Here is a 21,625-nt window from a genome sequence, read left to right on the forward strand (position 1 = left end):
GGTTACCTTCTTTGCAGATTCACAGGCAGTGTCCTTGTTTTTGCTAAGTAGCATTTCAGCTTTCCTCTGCACAGTTAACATTTGCAGTAGTTCACTGTAGTGACTCATTAATATTTTTAATGGATACAGTAATATGTATTTTATAACGTTGTATACGGTAAACCCGCAACTTCTGGGTAGGTTGTGTTCCCAGACAACCATAAATAAGCTGAATTTCAGGTAAGTCTGGGGAGCCAGGAAACTGACAGCACTGCCACTCTGGTGAGTTTTCTGGGTCCTGCAAATGGACGGGAGCTGGGCTGCCACCTGGTTCTCAGCTCCCTGCCACTCCTAGGAGCCAGGAAGCTGACCAGCACAGACACCCTGCTCAGTTTCCCGTCTCCCACAAGCGGAGGGGAGCCACCTGGTTCCTGGCTCCCTGCTGCTCACAATTTCAACTTGTTAATCTGAGTAAAGTGCAAAATCTCATAATACTGTATCAGTATTACATAGCCTTTATTTCTGAATCTTCACAGAAGAGCTCCTCAGATGTGGATTGGTACCATGAAAGGCCATTGTTAGACAGGTACTTCTGTTCACTTGGCTGATAGCCTTTTCACAGTAGTCTGGCCATATCTCCTGTTGTCCCCCAGAAACAAACATTTGAAATATGAGCACATCGGCTATACTCAAAACTTCCACTAGAAAAATGATACATGTTTATGAATAGCATAAACAGAATGTGTGAATCATAAGCTTTCTATAAACACCTCACTTGACCCTCTTTGTGTGAGATTTGGTACAAACATAACAGCGGTTGCAACAATTATTTGTATATTCCTATCATAATCCATTAACGTCACACTCTGGTTCTGCCTTTTCTGCATATTTTCTTCAGCCTTTTTTTTGGGGGGGTCAATTCATTTGTAGAAGGTATTCAATTAGCTCAAACTGAATAGCTGTTAAACCTGTAATCCAAAATACAGGCATCTACATTCTTGCTCTGTGACTAGACTCTTAAAATATTTACTTTTGTGGTTCCTTTGCTTTTCACTAATACTTTCTGTTCAAATTGGCTGTCAGTATTCGAACTCCAGCCACCACCATAGACTTGGTCAGCGCTACCTTCGTTCTTCAGCTTTTTAGATGCCTCAAACTTGAGAGATTCTCAGATCTTTTCAGTAAGCCATCCATTCTAGCTGGATTTTTCACATATGGCATTTTAAGTCTTGTTTTCAAGCTGAAATTCCAAGTTAAATTCTAGCTGGCTGTAATATTTTCAACCCATTGTGTAACAGCCAGCCCAGACTCACTTTTTGTATGCTGTGCAGCTTGTCAACAGTAAAAGTGTATTTGAAATGTCTGACCAGAATTCTAGCAGCCTGTTATAATAGTTCATCCTTGATTCAGAGCAGAAGGTTATGTTTAACTCATCCTTAAGTTTATGCTTTACTTGTTAGTGTTCGTGGAGTCCTCCAAGCAACTGATACTCTGCCAACTTTCTGGATTTGCCCCCCAAAACCCTGAAATGACAGTTCCCCATGTTGCCTTTGGAAACACTCTCTCAGTGAAGTGTAACTAACATCTTCTCAAGGAGTAGTAGTAATCGGATGTATTGGTCCCAAAAGGGTTGCTTTGTTTCATATGTTTAGTGTCAGTAATACGCTTGGTGCTACAACGCAACCTCAGTATGGTGCCCTAAAGAACACTTCTGCAGTAAAATAGCGTGTAGTTGAGGGGGTATTTGAACTCAAGTGCTTTTATGTCATAGAGCATAACTCCTCTACAGTTGCAATTTATTGGTTGCTGGGGTCCAATAAGAAAGGACAGCATATACCATTTTTTAGTAATGCAAATCAAGCTATGGGTATAGATCACAAGATCAGTAATTTTATGAAAGGGTCTATCCCTTCAGAAGAGAACATTTTTTACCTTAATTCCTTACTGTAATGTTAAAAAAGCAGACTTCAGATAAAGCATACACACGCCGAACATTCTTACCGCGATGTGCTCTTTAGACAAGGTTACAAAGGCCAGGTCTATACTAGACCTCAAAGTCAATTGTAGATACGCAATTCTAGCTATGGCAATTGCGTAGCTGGAATCGACTTATCTGCAATTGACTCTACCTGGCCATCCTCTGAGAGGGAGGTCAATGGGGGAAAACTCTCCCATCACCCTCCTTTTTCTTGCAGTGTTGAGGAGTACAGGGTTTGCTGTTGACCCCAGCTAGTTTGATTTTTGCATGTCCCGACTAGGTGCATGAAATCGAAACCTGGAAAATTGACCCTGACATACCCAAAATGTTCAAAGCAGTTCTTGTATTGCATCTCAAAGTGGTCATGTCCTAATGATAGTTAGTTATTATTTGTATGATTTACAAAATTACAAACATTTTCTTGTAACCAATTTTTTGAAGAGGAAACCTTTTGGAGCACGGAGATATGAATCATTACTTTTAAAGATGACTGTGCTAAATTAAACCACAGTGGTTTGGTTTAGTGAAGTTAATTACATTCTTAACTGCAACAATTAAATTAATCTTTCTTGGGGTGTAAATATGTGCTTGATTCATCAGCTACCTGATTTGGAAATGTCCTTTAAAAGTGGAACATATGGTTCCTGAGGTTAATATTTACAACTGAGCAAAGTAGGATGGTCTCGTGAGTCAGGATACTGTTAGTTCAATTTCTAATGAAACTTTGCCCTAGTAAATTTTGTGTATCAGTGTAACCCGGCTGTAGAAGAGAGGTATTTCTTGCCTCACTGGAGTGTTGAGATTGATTTATTTTTAAAGTGCTTCCATCTGGTAAATGTGAACTCGATTTCAGACCTTTTGAAAACTAGCACTTTTTGTTTCAGGTTTGTGATGCAAATATTTAACTCTGAGTTTCTTCCTTTCCAGGAAAAGTTCGATGGCAAGATTTTGATCAAGACAATTATGTTGGTGTTACTATGGTCCGATCTGGTCAGGACCCATATGCTCGTAATAAGTTCAATCAAGTAGAAAGTGACAAACTGCGAATGGACAGAAACATACCTGATACCAGGCATGATCAGTAAGTGTCAAACTTGGCGGTTGTTCAGGTAATCAGTTACTCTTCATCTGCGGCTCTTGAGCTGCATATGGCTCTTAATGTACTCTGCACATTTGTGTCAGGAGTGTAAGAAAAAGAATTTTTTGGTTCAAGCGGCTAGCTGATGCTATGATTTAAACTTCAGACAGAATAAAAAGTGTTTAAGCTTAACTGAGCGCTCTACTGTATAGTTTCCACTGTTCTCATCATCAGTTGAACTGGTGGTGAATTACAAGTCTTGGTTTTTCACTGGTATTGACATAGGGCTGGTGGCCATTTAACTACAGCCTCCTGCGTGGAGCTCCCAGCTGGAGCTCACCCCACTGCTCACAACTGGAGCCATCTCGCAGTATGGCTGCACAGCTGGGAGTCCCTGTGGGGCTGGGGGGAATGGGGGGCAGAGCTGACATCTCTGTGACACGGGGGTCTCCAACTGTCAATTCCACACACAGTTAAGTCTGTGGAGGTGCTCCTGGTGAGGCCATGCACCCAAAAGAGAAGACAGTGTGTGCACAGGAACTGTGGTAGCTATATGTTGACCTTAGCCTGTGTGTACCTGAGCACTTTTGTTGGTAAAATTTGTTGCTTAAGGATGTGAAAAATACAGAGCCACATGGGAGTTGTTACAACAGTGCAGTGGCAGCTCTCTCTCTGCATGGTTTCTTATGTAGAAATAACCTAACTTAGGTAGACTTAATTTTGTAAGTAAGACAAGGCCTTAGTCTTAAATCTGTTCTTTTTTAGGTCTATTATTACTGTCAAAGCTCTTGCATAGTTTAGGCCTCATCTGTACGACTGCTGGCCATCAACTCAAGTTACTCCAATTTCAGCTACATGAATAACATAGCTGAAATCAATGCACTTGTATCCATTTACCATGGTATCTTCGTACAGTAAGTCGATAGCTGACGGTCTCCTGTTGAAACTGGTACTCAAGCAAAGGAGAGGAGAGTAAGCTGAGTCACCAGGAAAGTACTCAGCAGACCATTTATTGCAGCTGTACTAGATGTGATAAATCAGACCTCCACTGGACCAATCATTGCCCACTGATGCAGCTTGTAGTGAAGACGTGCGCATAGTGTCTTGCCTTCATACTAGTGGTTCTTCTCACTGTTGTCTCCAATAATGACATAACTCACCTTCTTTTGTCTTTCGAAATTTGTCTTCTCTAGAGATGATTCTAGACTACTCCTCTGGTATTTAGGCATGCAGGTTTCACCTTAGCTTGTCATACTGCTTCTGTGCAATTGAAAACATGGGTAGAATGCTAATGCAATGGTTCTCAACTGGGGTCCATGCCCATTTGGAGTCTGCAAGCTCTTTGGGAGGGGCGGGTCTGCAAGTCCTGAGAGACCCTGAGGGGCTGAAGCTGGAAGCCCCATGTCCGTCCCAGCTACCTGCGGGGCAGGAGCCCTCAGCAGTCTATCCATTTGGCATCTGAAGCCCCAAAATCCTGTCTCCCCTGCCCTGCAGGGCGAAAGTCTTGATTCCTCCCCCGGGCCCCAGAATTTTTATAGCATATTAGGGAGAAGAGAGAAACATTGAGAACCCCTGTGGTAATGGCTCCACTTTTAGCACTTAACATCCCTCAAATGTAAAAGTAAATATCCTGGGAGCTTGTGGTGAGCAAACTCCTTAAGAGAGATTTGATGGCCCATACAGCAGTTCAGCTTAATCCATTCATTTTATATTCTAATTGAACAGGAGAAGCAGAATTGTTAACTGTCATATGCAGCTCTTGTGCTCAGCAACAGTCTGCCGAGAAAGGACAGGCCTGATATTAAACTCAACTTCTCTCATCACATTTTCATTTCCTCAGTGAAGAGTTTTATTTAATTCTGTATTTATGCATTCAGCATTCTGATTAGGGGTGGAAAGACTTAGCTAAGAAATGGAACTGCATCTATGTTCTGCTGTGGTTGTGAGGAAAGCTGACACTTTGATGCCTTTGTTTAACAAGGAGACAGGTAATGGAGAGTTCCTGAGTTCCTTGCAAGTTCATGGGAGAAGCATTCTAGGAGTGGTGTAAGATGTCTTGCACTGCTTGTGTGCACGTGGGCTCGCTAAGAAGCTTGGTGTGTTCTGAACAAAGGTTGTGTCCAGTCGCAGTTCTACAACTTGCACAGAAGAGCACCCAACTGTGAGCACAACTGTCCTTGTCCAGTCCCCACAGGACTGCTGAACTGAAGCCTGCCTGTGCACGGAACCGAAGCCAGATAAACATTAGACTCCCAACTTTTTTGGCTGTTATCCACAGAGCTCCTTATTCCTTTTCTATACTCTTGCTTTGCCAAAAATACTTGAGACTGGGAAGGTATTTAAGGATTCATAGGTAACCTGTGTGGGAATGTCACCTTCTCACTTCTACAAAACGCAGCTCACGCACCCTTTGGTTTTATTTATCAAGAAATGACTGTTTGCACTGCAGTAACCCATTTAGATCCCATCTGAAATCATAGCTCTATTGTATTATTCGGTGCTTCATAGACATCTGGCAAGAGCCTTTCTCTGCTCCAACAACAAATTTCAGGCCAGGCTGTTTCCTCTTCTTTAATGCTGTGAGGTTTACCCCTGGGGTCTGAGTCTCTTGACCAACGTTGCTGCACCCGTCAGTGAGCCATCAGGAATATAGCAGCAGTTCCCCATAGTGTGCAAACATCTGCAGAGAGGGAGGACTAAGGGAAGGACTGCTGTGCTGCAATCAGCTAATAAACTCCTAATTGTGAGTGATACCTACAATCTGATATCTCTGTTTGCGTTTGGGATGTCAGTCATGATCCTAAAAAGCACAGGTAAGTGATTTTCTTCCCAGTACAACTATGCCCATCTCTTTAATAATACAATAAAGCCTTTATTTAAAAAAAAAAAAAATCAGTGGCAGGAACATTTCCTTGATGAAAATTAAAATACAGAAGAAAGTTTGTGAGTTAACAATTGACCTAATACGCTTTCTGTATATCTTAAACAGCCATGAACAAAAGGGCCCTCAAGCTTATTACCTTTTTCAAGGAAGAAATAATCAATGAGAGCTTTTTTTTTTTTTCCAGGGTTGCTCTTTAAGTGAGTTGCTTAAAAGGGTGGTAGTTAAATCTAGACTTGAAAATCTGTTTATAATCAATGTCAAACACCGGTTATATCAAATGTACCTGTTTGGACACCCTTGTAAATTTAATGTGTAAAAATAATCTGAAGGTAAAAGTATTTAATTTCAGAATAAAAAAGTACATGCTGTCTCCCTGTTTTAAGCAATGTTGTTACAATATTTAATCAAGATTAAAGCAGTAATCTTAACAATTTGGGGCTCTTTGATAACTTCAGGAAAACAAAATGAAGCAATCCTCCTGGCTTAATTCTAACTCTTGGATAAATAAAATTAGAGCCAAAAGTATAATAATGCAGTCAATCATAAGTGGGTTGGGTAAATACAGGAATGAAGTAATTAGGTTAGCTAAACACAACAGTGCTTTAAAGCTGGGAGAGCTAGCAGAGGAGGAAGAGGATGAGGAAGGCTTCCATGTCACTTCTGTTTAATGATTTTTAACTACAAATTGTACATGGAATGTCTTCACATTTGTGACAGTCAAGCTGATTAGAAAAAAGGGTCATATATCTACTGTTTATCATTCTGGAAAGCCAGAAGAATCTAGGTCCCCCGCCACCCCCTCCCAGGAAAGTACTAACAGTGAAGTCGTCTTCAGTATATGGGGCCTTTTTATAGAAAGGTAGGGCAGAAGCTTTTACAGCTCTAGCTGCTGCTGCTTGCTTCTCCGCTCAATAAATATTTATAACTTGTGAGTTTGATGTGCATATCAGTGGCTCTCAGATATGAAGAAAGCTTTTATGCAGGAAGGTTACCTGTTGTAAAATTTTAGGTAAGAATTTAATTGTTTTCCCAAAGTGGATTTGATTGCTTAGAACACACAATGTTTTGTCTGTGCTGAGTTTGCTATTGTTTGGTGGTCCAGCTAGTCACTGCTGTCCACACTGCGTATTTCAATGTACTTTAGCACAGGTGGTTCTCAACCACAGATACGCAGGTCTTCCAGAGAGAACATTGGCTCATCTAGAGATTTGACTAGTTTTACAGCAGTAGTCAACTCAGTACAAACTAAAATGTCATACAATGACTTGTTCTTCGAGTGGTCCCCGTGGCTACTCCACAGTAGATGTCGGGCTCGCCCGGCGCCGCAGATTGGAATTCTTCTAGCAGTTTCCATTGGAACGCGCATGCACCGATGCGCGCCGCTCCCCTGCGTGCCCTCAGTCATATGCGCAATCCGATCCCCGCCAGTTCCTTCTCAACCACCAACGGCTGCAGACGGAATCCGCTCCGGCTAAAGCCTGAGACAGATAAGATAGTTCTATTTGTTATTTCGTTGTTTCACTATTATACAAAAAAAAAAAAGAAAGAAAAGCATATTAAATAGTAGAGAGAAGAGGAAGGGAGGAGAGAGGGGCGGACAAAGAAGGCTGTTTAAGCCTTCTGCTGCCCTGAAGGCCGTGAATGTTGTTTTGGGTTGTAGAACGCACTGATGAGTGGCTAAGTACCCTATTAACAGTAAAGACTCACCGCAATGGCTTCCTCAGGGTTTAAGAAGTGTGACTCATGCTGCGAAGCTATGCCGGCCTCTGATGGGCATAGTGAATGCATTTGTTGCCTGGGGGAGTCTCATGTTACCCCGAAGTGTTCCCACTGCGCTAAGCTTACAGCCAGGGCCAGGAAGGACAGAGAAATGAGGCTCAAAATTATCTTTTGATAAGGCCCTCCAGCCTGAGCCGCCGGAGAAGCCTCACACAGAAGGGCCCTCTGGGTCGCATAAAAGGAAGGCAGCCTCTTTGACCCCCTCTGTGCAGAAGAGGAGGAAACTCTCCCCGGCTTGATCCTTGCCGGAGGTCCCAGCGAGCAGGACGAGTAGAACGCAGAGCCCCCAGCCGCGAGCTGATGAAAGCGGCAGCGCAGTAGCTCATGTGGCAGAGGCTGGGCCTCCGACTATACAGCAGGCGGCACGGAAGGCACCGCGACCGCCAGCGCGGCAAATGCCAGAATTGGCGGTGCCGCCGCACACGGCACCAGCTCCTGTGGCACCGACGGCGCAGGGGCACCCAGCACGGGACCTACCGGCGCTGGAGGAAGCTACCCGCGCGGCGCCGACAACGGGGCCGAGATCCCTGGCATGGGAGGGGGCGCCGCCCACCCTGCAGGGGAGGGGGAAGGCTAGAGCTAAAACCCGGCACCTTAGTCCATCTCCAGGCAGGGCTGTGATGCCCTTATCACCCAGCCCTCCTCCCGAGATACACACGCCGCACCGCTGGGCGGCAACTCCACCGGCTTATTTCGGGCCTCCCTCCGTTCCTCCAACCAATTTCGCCGTGGCTCAGGCCACCGTCACCATTTTTGGGCATGGATCCCCTTGAGTACTATCACAAACCAGCTTCACCACTATCAGTGTTGTCACGGAGATCCCGCTCTCCCAGACATCATGGGTACACTCCCCGATCGTGGTCCAGGTCTCCATCACCGGGCCCTTGCCCCTGTTGTTATGGTCGTCCTCATCACACTGAACACAGACACCGCAGGTCCAGATCCAGGGGCAGGTCCTCTCCCACTACTTGTGATTACTCCCATGTACACTGTCGCTCTGGGACGGGAACGCAGTTCTCCCGGGGGAATTAGGTCCAGAGTCCCGAGACTTCCCTTCGCAGCCCACCAGGGAGCAAGTATACCAGCGAACTCGGGAGCCAGAGGATTTGGGGGAGGCTTACCCCAGCGGTTCCTCCTCATCCTCCCCAGATGAGGCCATTGCCCCCGGGGATGTCTCCCCTCCGGATGACCTTAAACAATTCCAGGAGCTGTTCAAAAGAGGAGCATTCACACAGGACATTCAAATAGCAGAGGTGCAGGAGAAGCACCATAAACTCCTGAAAAATTTTGAGATCCCCAGCTTCATCTAAAATCGCTATCCCGCTGGACGAAGCCATTATAGAGTCAGCCACTAACATGTGGCAGACTCCAGCCTCTCTTCCGCCTACAAACAAAAGAGCAGATAAGAAGTACTTCGTCCCAGCCAAGGGCATGGAGTTCCTCTTTAGCCACCCACAACCCTATTCTTTGGTGGTCGAATCATCCCAGCAGAGGTCGAAGACGTCCCAGTACAAATCAGAGGGGTCGCATAAAGGTGCTAAGAAATTAGAGCTGTTCGGCAGGAAGGTCTACTCTTCCTCTACCCTATTATTGAGAGTGGCAAATTACGCGGCACGTCTATTTGACCATTACTCTAGACTCACCCCTCTCATGGATTCACTTCTGGAGGACAAGAATCCAGTGTTAAAGGCAGTTGTCCAAGAGGGCTACGCGTCATCGCGAACGGGAGTTCAGATTACCCTGGAGGTGGCGGACACAGCGGCTCGTTCAACAGCCGCAGCAGTGGTAATGCATAGGGAATCCTGGCTCCAGATGTCTGCTATCCCCGGAGACCTACAGGCGAAGATCATGGATCTTCCTTTTGACAAGCAAAAGCTGTTTGCAGACTCAACGGACTCGGTCCTCCACTCCAGCAAAGACTCAAGGGCCACACTTAAGACCGTGGGTATCTATACTCCCCCATACAAGAAAAAGAAATTGTATCCTCAGCAAAGACGCTACGCTTACTAACCACAGCGCGCACAATATCAGCGAGGCGATGACCAAGGGCGCCATCAACAGCAGCAGCAGTAGAGGGCCCCCAGGCGACGTTCTCAACAAAGCCGTACACCCTCGGGCCAAGCCCAGAGGCAGCAAGTTTGACAGGTACGTCGAGGACTGCACTAGCAACACCATTGCTCAATGCTATTCTCATCTCATGTTCCATCATCTCCTCAAACTGTTCCACTCCCAATGACAAAAGATCACAACAGACAAATGGGTGCTGGAAATTTATAGCCACAGGTTACACAATCCCCTTCCAGTCACTTCCACCTACAAAACCTCCCACCCGTCCTCCCCTCAGGGACACTGCCCATGACGCGAAGCTGAAGCAGGAGGTAGATCACCTCATGTTCTTAAGGGCGGTGGAAAGAGTGCCGGAAGAATTCCAAGGGAAAGGTTTTTACTCACGCTACTTCCTAACAAAGAAGAAACCAGGAGGCTGGAGGCCGATTTTGGATCTACGGGGCCTCAACCATTACTTGTGCAAGCAGCGCTTCCGGATGATTACAGTTGCCTCCATACTTAGGGCACTGGACGATGGAGACTGGTTTGCAGCCCTCGACTTACAAGACGCTTACTTTTCATAAAACAATCCACCCGGCACACAGACGCTTCCTCCGTTTCACGGTCGGTGGGAAACATTTCCAATATAGGGTTCTTCCGTTTGACCTATCCTCGGCACCCAGAGTCTTTACCAAAACCCTGGCAGTGGTATCAGCTTACCTGCATGGGCAGGGTGTGTTTATTTTTCCATATCTGGATAACTGCCTACTGAAAGGGGCCTCAAAGGCAGAGGTCCTACGCATGATATGCGTCACCGCGAACACGTTTACTTCGCTGGGCCTAGTTATCAACCTCGCAAAGTCAAAGACCAAACCCACGCAAGATATAGAGTTCATAGGGGCGCGCACAAACTCTATCGCATCAAGAGTATACCTGCCCAACGCCCACTTCCGCACCATCATCTCCTTGGTGCAAGTCATGAGGTACAGCCCCGCGGTGCCAGTCCTAACGTGCCTGCAACTGTTGGGGCACATGGTGGCAGCTACGTTTTGTGGTACAGAATGCCAGCCTATACATGTGAAGCCTGCAGCATTGGCTGGCAAGTGTTTACAAACCGGCATCCCATACCGTCCACAAGGTAGTATCGCCCACGATGGAGGTGTGCAGATCGCTAGCGTGGTGGGAAGATCCCAAGAACCTGCTAGTGGGGGTGCCCTTCCACCAACCACAAATTTCTATCTTTCTTACTACCGACGCCTCCCACATAGGATGGGGAGCGCACATTGGCAGCAAGGTGACGCAAGGGCTATGGTCCCCTGCGGAATAGACACTGCACATAAACATACTGGAGCTCACAGCAGTGTTCAATGCGTGCAGACATTTTCGGGAATACCTGCATGGCAAAGTAGTCGGGATCAATACTGACAATACCTCCACTATGTTCTACATCAATCGACAAAGAGGGGCACGATCCCGTGCGTTATGCGCGGAAGCAGTCCGACTGTGGAACTGATGCATTGCCAACAACATAACGTTGAAAGCCTCGTATTTGCTGGGCGCCCACAACGTGAAGGCAGATCAGCTGAGCAGGCACTTCGCACTCACGCACGAATGGCAGATCCGCTCCGACCTGCTACGGCGCATATTTCGTACATGGGGGTTTCCCCAATCAATTTGTTTGCCACCCAGTACAACAAGAAGTGTCCCCAGTACTGCTCCAGATCAGGAATAGGGTGGGGACCCTGGGGAGCACATTCATGATTTCATGGAAGGGTCCTCTGCTCTACATGTTTCCCCCCACAACACTTATCCACAAGGTTCTGCAGAAAGCCAGAAGGGAGAGAGCTTGCATGATAGTCATAGTTCCAACTTGGGACCGGCAACAATGTTTTCCCTTGGTTCTGCGCATGTCGGATCATCGACCACTCCCCCTACCGGTGGCGCCGGACTTACTCACGCAGGCTCAGGCGTCCATAGTGCACCCGCACCCTCAGGGACTACGCCTACAAGTATGGTTAATCCATGGCTCAGCGCCTTAGAGAGCACATGTACGGAGGGAGTACGACAAGTCTTGGAGGGTAGCCGAAGGACCTCCACCAGGAGGACTTATGAACAGAATTGGACACGCTTTACTGCCTGGTGCTCCACCAAACAATTAGCTCCTCTTGACGTTCCTATAACTCTAATACTAGAATACCTATTGGACCTCAAACGAGACGGGCTTTCTCTATCCTCACTAAAGGTCCACCTCTCCACTATATCAGCTTTTCGGCGCAAGGAGGAAGGGCCCACCGTGTTCGCCCACCCTATCGTCACAAGGTTCTTGAAGGGGCTGGTAAACCTGTACCCCCCTCGAACCGCTACCACCGTCGTGGAGTTTGGACTTGGTGCTCCACACGCTATCGGGACCACCCTTCGAACCATTAGCCACGGTACCACTCCGACTCCTTACCATGAAAACATCCTTCCTTCTTGCGATTACGTCAGCCCGCAGGGTGAGCGAGCTCGCAGCAGTGATGGCAACGCCGCCCTGCACAGTATCCTCAAAGGAGGCAGTGATCTTACGGTTACAACCAGCCTTCGTTCCAAAAGTTTCCTCGGAGTTCCATCTTAACGAACCAATAGTCTTACCTTTGTTTTACCCGAAGCCTCACAGCTCCAGCAACGAGGCGTGCCTACATCTCCTAGGTGTGAGGAGGGCGTTGTCCTTTTACGTAGACAGAACCAAGTCCTTCCGGAAAACGGACAGGCTTCTGGTGTGTCTCGCTCCCAGGTCAAAAGGGGAAGGCCTCTCTCTTCCCAGACAATTTCAAAGCACATTGTGTCCTCTATAAAACTGTGCTGCGAGCTTCGAAAGACCCCTTTTCTGGCCCCGCCTAGGGCTCACTCCACCAGAGCGGTGGCGGCATCAATGGCCTTCTTCAAGGGAATCGCGTTGAAAGACATTTGTAGAACGGCGACTTGGTCATCCTACGACACCTTCACCAAACATTACGCCCTGCATCGGGTGTTCGATGAGGATACCCGTCTGTCGACAGCAGTCCTCTCGAGGGCAAGTTGCACATGAATCGAGTACCCACTTCCTTACTTGGGGTTACTTCTGGGTAGTCACCTATTGTGGAGCACCCACGGGGACCACTGGAAGAAGAAAGAGAAGTTACTCACCTGTAGTAACGATGGTTCTTCGAGATGTGTCCCCATGGGTGCTCCACTACCCTCCCATCCTCCCTGCTTCGGATCTCTGTCCGGTGTTTTTCAGGAGCATCCGAGGCAGTTAGTCAAGGAACTGGCAGGGACCGGATCGCGCACATGACAGAGGGTGCGCAAGGGAACGGCGTGCATCGGCGCATGCGCGATCCAGTGGTAACTGCTAGAAGAATTCCGATCTGCGGTGCTGGGCGAGCCTGACATCTACTGTGGAGCACCCACGGGGACACATCTCGAAGAACCATCGTTACTACAGGTGAGTAACTTCTCCTTTTTTTGTTTTGTCTTGGTTTTTTCCCCAAACATACTGTCAATAAGATGTATAAACAGCTATATTTCATATATGTGGGGGATTAAGCATTTGGGGACTTGCCCCCAGATTTAAAAAACAAAGAAACCCCCTGAGAATATTAGTTGATTGACAAGTTAACTGTTGGATGGAATGGCCTATTTAGAATTATGCTGTGTATTTAATTGCATGAATATAGTGTCACACCCACTCGTGTTTTTCAAAATCTGATTTTTAGAATAATAAAATGAGATTTTAGCATTACACACGAGATTGTATTTCCAAACAAGATCAATACAGCACAGCCCACTTAGGAGACCTGAAAGTGGAATTAGCTGTTGAAAGTTGGAGATTGAGCACCAGTCCCAATCAATCAAAATGCAGCCTTTTAAACACTCTGATTCTTAAGAGATTTACTCCATTATCTCTACTTGGATTTATATGGCAAGTATATGTCCAAGCTCTAAGTATTGTGAGGAGCTTTATAAGACACCATTGTACTGAAGTCACATACAGTCAAAAAAAAAAAAAAAAAAACTTAGATTTGTGTTACAGTTCAAAGACAGGATCAAACTCAGTCAAACCCAGTCCATCAGGTGTTTTTTCTAATTCTCTTTTAAACATGTTGGTCTACCCTTTTAACATGTAAATTGTCGTTTAATTAATCAGGGATTGTGGCACTAGTAGTACAAAATGCCGCCCACTGAAAGCACCTGCATGACCTTTGTAAGGAAACAAGCACTTTGAAAGAAAATGGAAGACTTGGGCAGTTAAAGCTTTAATGTATTTTTAGTTACTTTTTGGGTTAACAGTGTTTATGGGACAGTGCCTCCCCTTTTATTTCCTGAAGATAGTATTCAGTTTTCATCTAGCCTTATTAGTATGTCTGTGTACATATATGGTTAAAATGATGTTATTTAATAAAACATTCCTATTTAATGAGGCTCTTCTGTCAAGTTGTCTGGACCACCAATTTTAATTACCAGCTTGTTTAAATATAGAACTCATAAGTGAATAGATGGTGTGCATACAGCAACTTCTTTTTAAAGATTTGAAAGTCGTTTCTTGCTGTGCTTAATCACTACTTCCATTTGAGAACTGAATACAGTAAAAGTTTGATTATCTGGCATCCCTGGGGATTTCTAGATAGTCATATTTGCCAATTAGTTGAGTAGGGCCATTGGCTTTTACTGTACTAACACAGCTTTTACTGTGTAATGTCCATGTGCCCCATCTTTGAGTTACTTATTTGTTCAGGCCTTTATTGTGGCGTTCAATCACTTATTGGGCAAATAGGCTACCCATTGGGACCATTATTTTCCTGGGTTGTTGGGTTTTTTCTGTTCTTTCTCCTTTTCCTAACCTTTTTTTCTTCTTCGAGTGGTCCCCGTGGGTGCTCCACGATAGGTGTCGGACTCGCCCGGCACCACAGGTCGGAATTCTTCTAGCAGTTTCTATTGGCTCGCGCATACGCCGATGCGCGCCACTCCCTTGCGCACCCTCGGTCATGTGTGCGATCCTGTCTCCGCCAGTTCCTTCTCAACCACCATCGGCTGCACACGGAATCCGCTCCAGCTAAAGCCTGAGACAGATAAGATCGTTGGTTTTATGTGTTAGTTTGTTGTTTGTCACTATTATACAAAAAAAAAAAAAGAAAGAGAAGAGCATATTACATAGCAGAGAGATGAAGAACGAAGGAGAGAGGGGCAGACAATAGGCTAAGCCGTCTGTTGCCCTGAAGGCCGTGAATGTTATTTTGGGTTAGAAAGCACTGATTAGCGGCTAAGTACCCTATTAACAGCAAAGACTCACCACGATGGCTTCCTCGGGGTTTAAGAAGTGTGAGTCATGCTGCGAGGCTATGCCTGCCTGAGATGGGCATAGTGAATGCATTTGTTGCCTGAGGGAGTCTCATGTTACCCCGAAGTGTTCCCACTGCGCTAAGCTTATAGCCAGGGCCAGGAAGGACAGAGAAATGAGGCTCAAAATGATCTTGTTTGATAAGGCTCTCCAGCCTGAGCTGCTGGAGAAGCCTCACACAGAAGGGCCCTCTGGGTCGCATAAAAGGAAGGCAGCCTCTTTGACCCCCTCTGTGCAGAAGAGGAGGAAACTCTCCCCGGCTCGATCCTTGCCGGCGGTCCCAGCGAGCAGGACGGGCGGAACGCAGAGCCCCCAGCCGCGAGCTGATGAAAGCGGCAGCGCAGCAGCACACATGGCCGAGGCTGGGTCTCCGACTATACAGAAGGCGCCGCGAGCACCAGCCCCGGAATCGACGGTGCCGCCGTACGCAGCACCGGCTCCCCCGGCGCCAATGGCGCAGGGGGACCCAGCACGGGGCCTACCGGCGCCGGAGGAAGCTACCCGCGTGGCACCACTGTTGACGGTGCTGAGCGTGGCACTGACAACGGGGCCGAGATCCCTGGCATGGGAGGGGGCGGCGCCCACCCTGCAGGGGAGGGGGAAGGCTAGAGCTAAAACCCAGCACCTTAGTCCATCTCCAGGCAGGGGTGCGATGCCCTTATCACCCAGCCCCCCTCCCGAGATATGCACGCCGCACCACCGGGCGGCAACTCCACCGGCTTATTTCAGGCCTCCCTCTCCGTTCCTCCAACCAATTTCGCCGTGGCTCAGGCCACTGTCACCATTTTTGGGCATGGATCCCCTTGAGTACTATCACAAACCAGCTTCACCACTATCAATGTCACAGAGATCCCGCTCTCCCAGACATCATGGGTACACTCCCCGATCGTGGTCCAAGTCTCCATCACCGGGCCCTTGCCCATGTTGCTATGGTCATCCTCATCATGCTGAACACAGACACCGCAGGTCTAGATCCAGGGGCAGGTCCTCTCTTGCTCTGGGACGGGAACGCAGTTGTCCTGGGGGAATTAGGTCCAGAGTCCCAAGACTTCCCTTCACAGCCCACCAGGGAGCAAGTATACCAGCGAACTCGGGAGCCAGAGGATTTGGGGGAGGCTTACCCCAGCGGTTCCTCCTCATCCTCCCCAGATGAGGCCATTGCCCCCGGGGATGTCTCCCCTCCGGATGACCTTAAAACAATTCCAGGAGCTGTTCAAAAGAGGAGCATTCACGCAGGACATTCAAATAGCAGAGGTGCAGGAGAAGCACCATAAACTCCTGAAAAATTTGAGATCCCCAGCTTCATCTAAAATCGCTATCCCGCTGGACGAAGCCATTATAGAGTCAGCCACTAACATATGGCAGACTCCGGTCTCTATTCCGCCTATGGACAAGAGAGCAGATAAGAAGTACTTCGTCCCAGCCAAGGCCATGGAATTCCTGTTTAGCCACCCAGAGCCCAATTCTTTGGTGGTCGAATCGTCCCAGCAGATGTCGAAGACGTCTCAGTACAAATCAGGGGGGTCGGATAAAGATGCTAAGAAATTAGAGCTGTTCGGCAGGAAGGCCTACTCCTCCTCTACCCTATTATTGAGAGTGGCAAATTACGCGGCACATCTATCAAACCATAACTTTGACAATTACTCTAGACTCACCCCTCTCATGGATTCTCTTCCGGGGGACAAGAAGCCAGTGTTAAAGGCGATTGTCCAAGAGGGCTACGCGGCATCGCGGACGGGAGTCCAGATTGCCCTGGACGTGGAGGACACAGTGGCACGTTCAACAGCCGCAGCAGTGGTAACGTGTAGAGAATCCTGGCTCCAGACGTCCGGTGTCCCCGGAGACCTACAGGCGAAGATCGTGGATCTTCCTTTTGACAAGCAAAAGCTGTTTGCAGACTCAACGGACTCGGTCCTCCACTCCAGCAAAGACTCGAGGGCCACGCTTAAGACCTTGGGTATTTATTCTCCCCCATACAAGAAAAAAAAATTCTATCCTCAGCAAAGATGATGGGTATGTCGAGGACTGCACTATCAGCACCATCGCTCAATGCCATTCTCATCTCATGTTCCATCATCGCCTCAAACCGTTCCACTCCCAACGACAAAAGATCACAACAGACAAATGGGTGCTAGAAATTATAGCCACGGGTTACACGATCCCTTTCCAGTCACTTCCACTGACGAAACCTCCATCCCAGCCTCCCCTCAGGGACGCTGCCCACGAGGCGAGGCTGAAGCAGGAGGTAGATCATCTCATGTTCATAGGGGCGGTGGAAAGAGTGCCGGAAGAATTCCAAGGGAAAGAAAGGTTACTCACCGTAGTAACGGTGGTTCTTCGAGATGTGTCCCCGTGGGTGCTCCACATTAGGTGTCGGGCTCGCCCGGCGCCGCAGATCGGATCTTCCAAGCAGTTTCTGCCGGACCGCGCATGCGCCGGTGCGCGCCGCTCCCCCGCGCGCTCCCGGCCATGTGCGCGATCCGGTCCCCGCCAGTTCCTTGACCAACCGCCTCGGATGCTCCTGCAAAACACTAAACAGAGATCCGGAGCGGGGAGGATGGGCGGGTAGTGGAGCACCCACGGGGACACATCTCGAAGAACCACCGTTACTACGGTGAGTAACCTTTCTTTCTTCTTCGAGTGTCCCCGTGGGTGCTCCACATTAGGTGACTACCCAGCAGTAACCCAAGATAGGAGGTGGGTAATCGGATTATGTGCAGCATGTCCCCGAGAGGACCGCTGCCAAGAGACGGGTATCCTCTTGGAATACCCTGTGAAGGGCGTAATGTTTGGCGAAGGTGTCACAGGATGACCAGGTCGCCACTCTGCAAATGTCTTTTAGTGCAACGCCCTTGAAAAAAGATTGTTGATGCTGCCACCGCCCTAGTGGAATGAGCCCTGGGCGTGGCCAGTAAAGGAGTCTTTTTGAGTTTGTAGCACATTTTTATGCAAGATACGATGTGCTTAGAGATTCTCTGCGAAGAGAGACATTCTCCTTTTGATTTGGGAGCGATAGAGACTAGGAGCCTATCCGTTCTCCGGAAGGACTTGGTCCTGTCCATATAGAAAGCTAGCGCCTGCTCACGTCCAGGAGGTGTAGGCGCACCTCTTTGTTAGAGTTATGAGGCTTTGGATAAACAAGGGTAAACAATAGGTTCGTTAGTATGAAACTCAGAAAGAAACTTTAGGAACAAAGGCTGGATGCAGCCGTATGGTTACCGCCTCCTTGGAAAAACAGCGCAGGGCGGCGTTGCCATAACTGCCTCAAGCTCGCTCACCCTGCGAGCTGACGTGATTGCGAGAAGAAAGGTCGTCTTCATCATAAGGAGGCGGAGGGAAACCGTGGCCAAAGGCTCAAACGGTGGTCCCCTTTTCGCATTAAGCACCAGGTCCGAGTTCCACAGAGGTGGAAGCGGTTTCTGAGGGGGGTATAGGCTTACCAGCCCTTTGAAGAACCTGGTAACCATGGGATGGGCGAACACCGTGTGCCCTTCCTCTTCGTGTCTGAACACCAAAATGGCGGCCAGGTGGACCTGAAACGAGGATAGCGAGAGTCCTCCTCTCTTGAGGTCCAGTAAATACTCTAATATCACAGCCATAGGCACCGAAAGGGGGCTAGCTGTTTGGTAGAACACCATGCCGTAAAGCGAGTCCATTTCTGCTTGAAGGTCTTCCTGGTGGAAGTCCTCCTGCTACTTTCTAGGACTTGCTGCACTTCCTCCGTACATGTGCTCTCTAGGGAGCTGAGCCATGGATTAACCACGTTTGTAGTCGCAGGCTTTGGGGGTGCGGATGCACTATGGACCCCTGGGCTTGCGTGAGCAGATCCCGCGCCACCGGAGGGGACCTCAGTGGCCGGTCCGACATGCGCAGGAATAGGGGGAACCATTGCTGTCGATCCCACGTTGGGACTATCGGGATCATTCAGGTTCCTTCCCTCCTGGCTTTCTGCAACACTTTGTGGATGAGCACTGTGGGAGGGAAAGCGTAAAGCAGGGGGCCCCTCCATGAGATCGCGAAGGCATCCCTCAGGGACCCCCGTCCCAGTCCTGCCCTGGAGCAGAATTGTGGGCACTTCTTGTTGTGCTGAGTAGCAAACAGGGTCTATCTGGGGAAAAACCCCATGCGTGGAAAATCGGTTGCAGCAGATCGGGACGGATCTGCCACTCGTGCGTGAGTGCGAAACGCCTGCTCAGCTGGTCTGCCTTCACATTACGAGCGCCTGGTAAGTACGAGGCTTTCAAGGTTACATTGTTGGCGATGCAGCAGTTCCACAACCGGACTGCTTCTACACATAAGGCACGGGACCGAGCTCCTCCTTGCCGATTTATATAAAACATGGTGGAGGTATCGTCTGTACTGATCCCGACTACCTTGCCTTTCAGTTGGTCTCGAAAGTGTCTGCAGGCGTTGAACACTGCTTTGAGCTCCAGTATATTTGTGTGCAGTGACTGCTCCATAGAGGACCACAGCCCTTGCGTCACCTCTTCGCCCATGTGTGCTCCCCACCCTATGAGGGGGGCATCTGTAGTAAGAAAAACCAATACGTGTGGTTGGTGGAAGGGTACCCTTGTTAGCAGGTTCTCTGGGTTTACCCACCATTGCAGGGATTTGCGCACCTCCGTTGTGGGCGACGCCATCCTGTGAACAGTGTGTGCTGCCGGTTTGTATACGCTCGCCAGCCAATGCTGCATGCTGCGCATGTGTAACCTGGCGTTCTGTTGTACGAAACATTGCTGCTGCCATGTGGCCCAGCGGCTGTAAGCACGTCAGAACCGGCACCATAGGGCTGAAGGTGAAGCCTTGCGCGAGGGAGCCGATGGCCCGAAAGCGAGTCTCTGGTAGATACGCCCTCGCTGTAATAGAATTTATGCGTGCCCCTACGAACTCTATGTCCTGTGTGGGGTCTGTCTTTGATTTTGTCAGATTGATAAGCAGGCCGAGCGAAGAGAACGTGCCTGCTGTGACACATATTATGCGTAGTACCTCCTCCTTTGAGGCCCCTTTGAGTAGGCAGTCATTCAGATACTGGAATATAAATACCCCCTGTCTGTGCAGGTAGGCTGACACCACTGCCAAGGTCTTGGTGAAGACTCTGGGGGCTGAGGAGAGCCCAAACGGTAGGACCTTGTAAGTCGAGGGCTGCGAACCAATCTCCATCGTCTAGTGCCGTAAGGATGGAGGCGTTTGTGATCATCCGAAAACGTTGCTTGCGCAGGTACCGGTGAGGCCTCGAAAATCTAAGATGGACCTCCCCGTGAGGAAGTACCTCGAGTAGAACCCTCTCCCTTGCAGTTGCTCCGGCACTCTTTCCACTGCCCCTACGAGCATGAGATGGTCTACCTCCTGCTTGAGCCTCGCTACATGGGAGGTCTCCCGGAGGTGGGGCCCCGGGTGGAGGTCATGGCGGTGGGAGCAACTGGGAGGGGATGGCGTACCCCGTGGCTATGATCTCCAGCACCCATGTGTCTGTGGTGATCCTTTGCCACTGGTTATAAAATGGTCGGATGATGGCCTTGAGCACTGGTTTCGTGCCCTCTGGAAGCGAGTCCATGAGGGAGGTCAACCTAATGTGGTTGTTGAAATTATGGTTCGCTAGATGCGCTGCGTAATTTGCCATTGGCAACAGTAGCGTGGAGGAGGAGTAGACCTTTCTGCCCAACAGCTCTAGCTTTTTGGCATGTTTGTTTATTCCCCCACGTTGCGACGACTCCGCCACCAAAGAATTTGGTTGTGGGTGGCTGAACAGGAACTCCATGCCCTTCGTGGGCACAAGTATTTTTTTTTTTTTTTTTTTTTTTTCGCTCTTTTGTGGACAGGCGGAATAGTCGCAGGAGTCTGCCATATCATAGTGGCAGGCTCCAAGATTGCGTCATCAGCGGTATTGCTATTTTGGAGGAGGCCGGAGGTCTCAGATTTTTGAGGAGCTTATGGTGTTGCTCTTGCACCTTTGCTGTCTGGAAGCCTTGCGTGAAGGCCACCCTCGTAAAACAGCTCTTGGAACTGTTTGAGATCGTCCGGAGGATGGACGCCCCCCGGGGCCGTAGCCTCATCCGGGGAGGAAAGCGAGGAACCGCTGGGGTACGTCTTTCTGGACCCTTCCGGTTCCTGCTGATGATGGTACACCCTCTCACTAGAGGTGTGCGAGGAAAAATCTCGGGGTTCCATAACCAGTCCCCCCTGAGATGCTTAAGTCTCTGTCCCCGGTCACAATTGCCCTTGGGGGTACGAGATCGTTCGTAGGGATCTTTCCCTAGTAGATTGCCGATGGTGTCTATGCCCTGCGTGGTAGGGGCGACCACGGCAGTATAAGCACTGGTCTTGGGAAGGTGACCTAGACCACTCCCTTGGTGCATACCCTTTGCGTCTGGGGGAGGGAGACCGTCGAGACCCTGGAGAGAGCGACTTTGCCTAATAGTCCAGCGGTTCAAATCCCAGGAAGGGTGGAGGTGGTCCCAGCCAGGGTGAGGCTGGTTGCAGAAATGGAGAAGGGGGCTCTGGGTAGGCCAAGGAGGGGGGGGACCC

General features: G+C 48.8%; 1 protein-coding gene across 2 annotated transcripts in view; it reads left to right on the forward strand.

Moving 5' to 3' along the window:
• Positions 1-21,625, forward strand: part of GALNT2 (polypeptide N-acetylgalactosaminyltransferase 2) — a 154,602-nt gene that overhangs the window by 82,259 nt on the left and 50,718 nt on the right. For both annotated transcript variants that reach the window (XM_074988657.1, XM_074988658.1), the window contains one exon: positions 2,885-3,038. In XM_074988657.1, coding sequence (XP_074844758.1) covers positions 2,885-3,038 — 154 coding nt within the window. The remainder of the gene's footprint in view (positions 1-2,884; positions 3,039-21,625) is intronic.

This window comes from Carettochelys insculpta, chromosome 3 (genome assembly GCF_033958435.1).
Source record: "Carettochelys insculpta isolate YL-2023 chromosome 3, ASM3395843v1, whole genome shotgun sequence".
Lineage (NCBI taxonomy): Eukaryota > Metazoa > Chordata > Testudines > Carettochelyidae > Carettochelys > Carettochelys insculpta.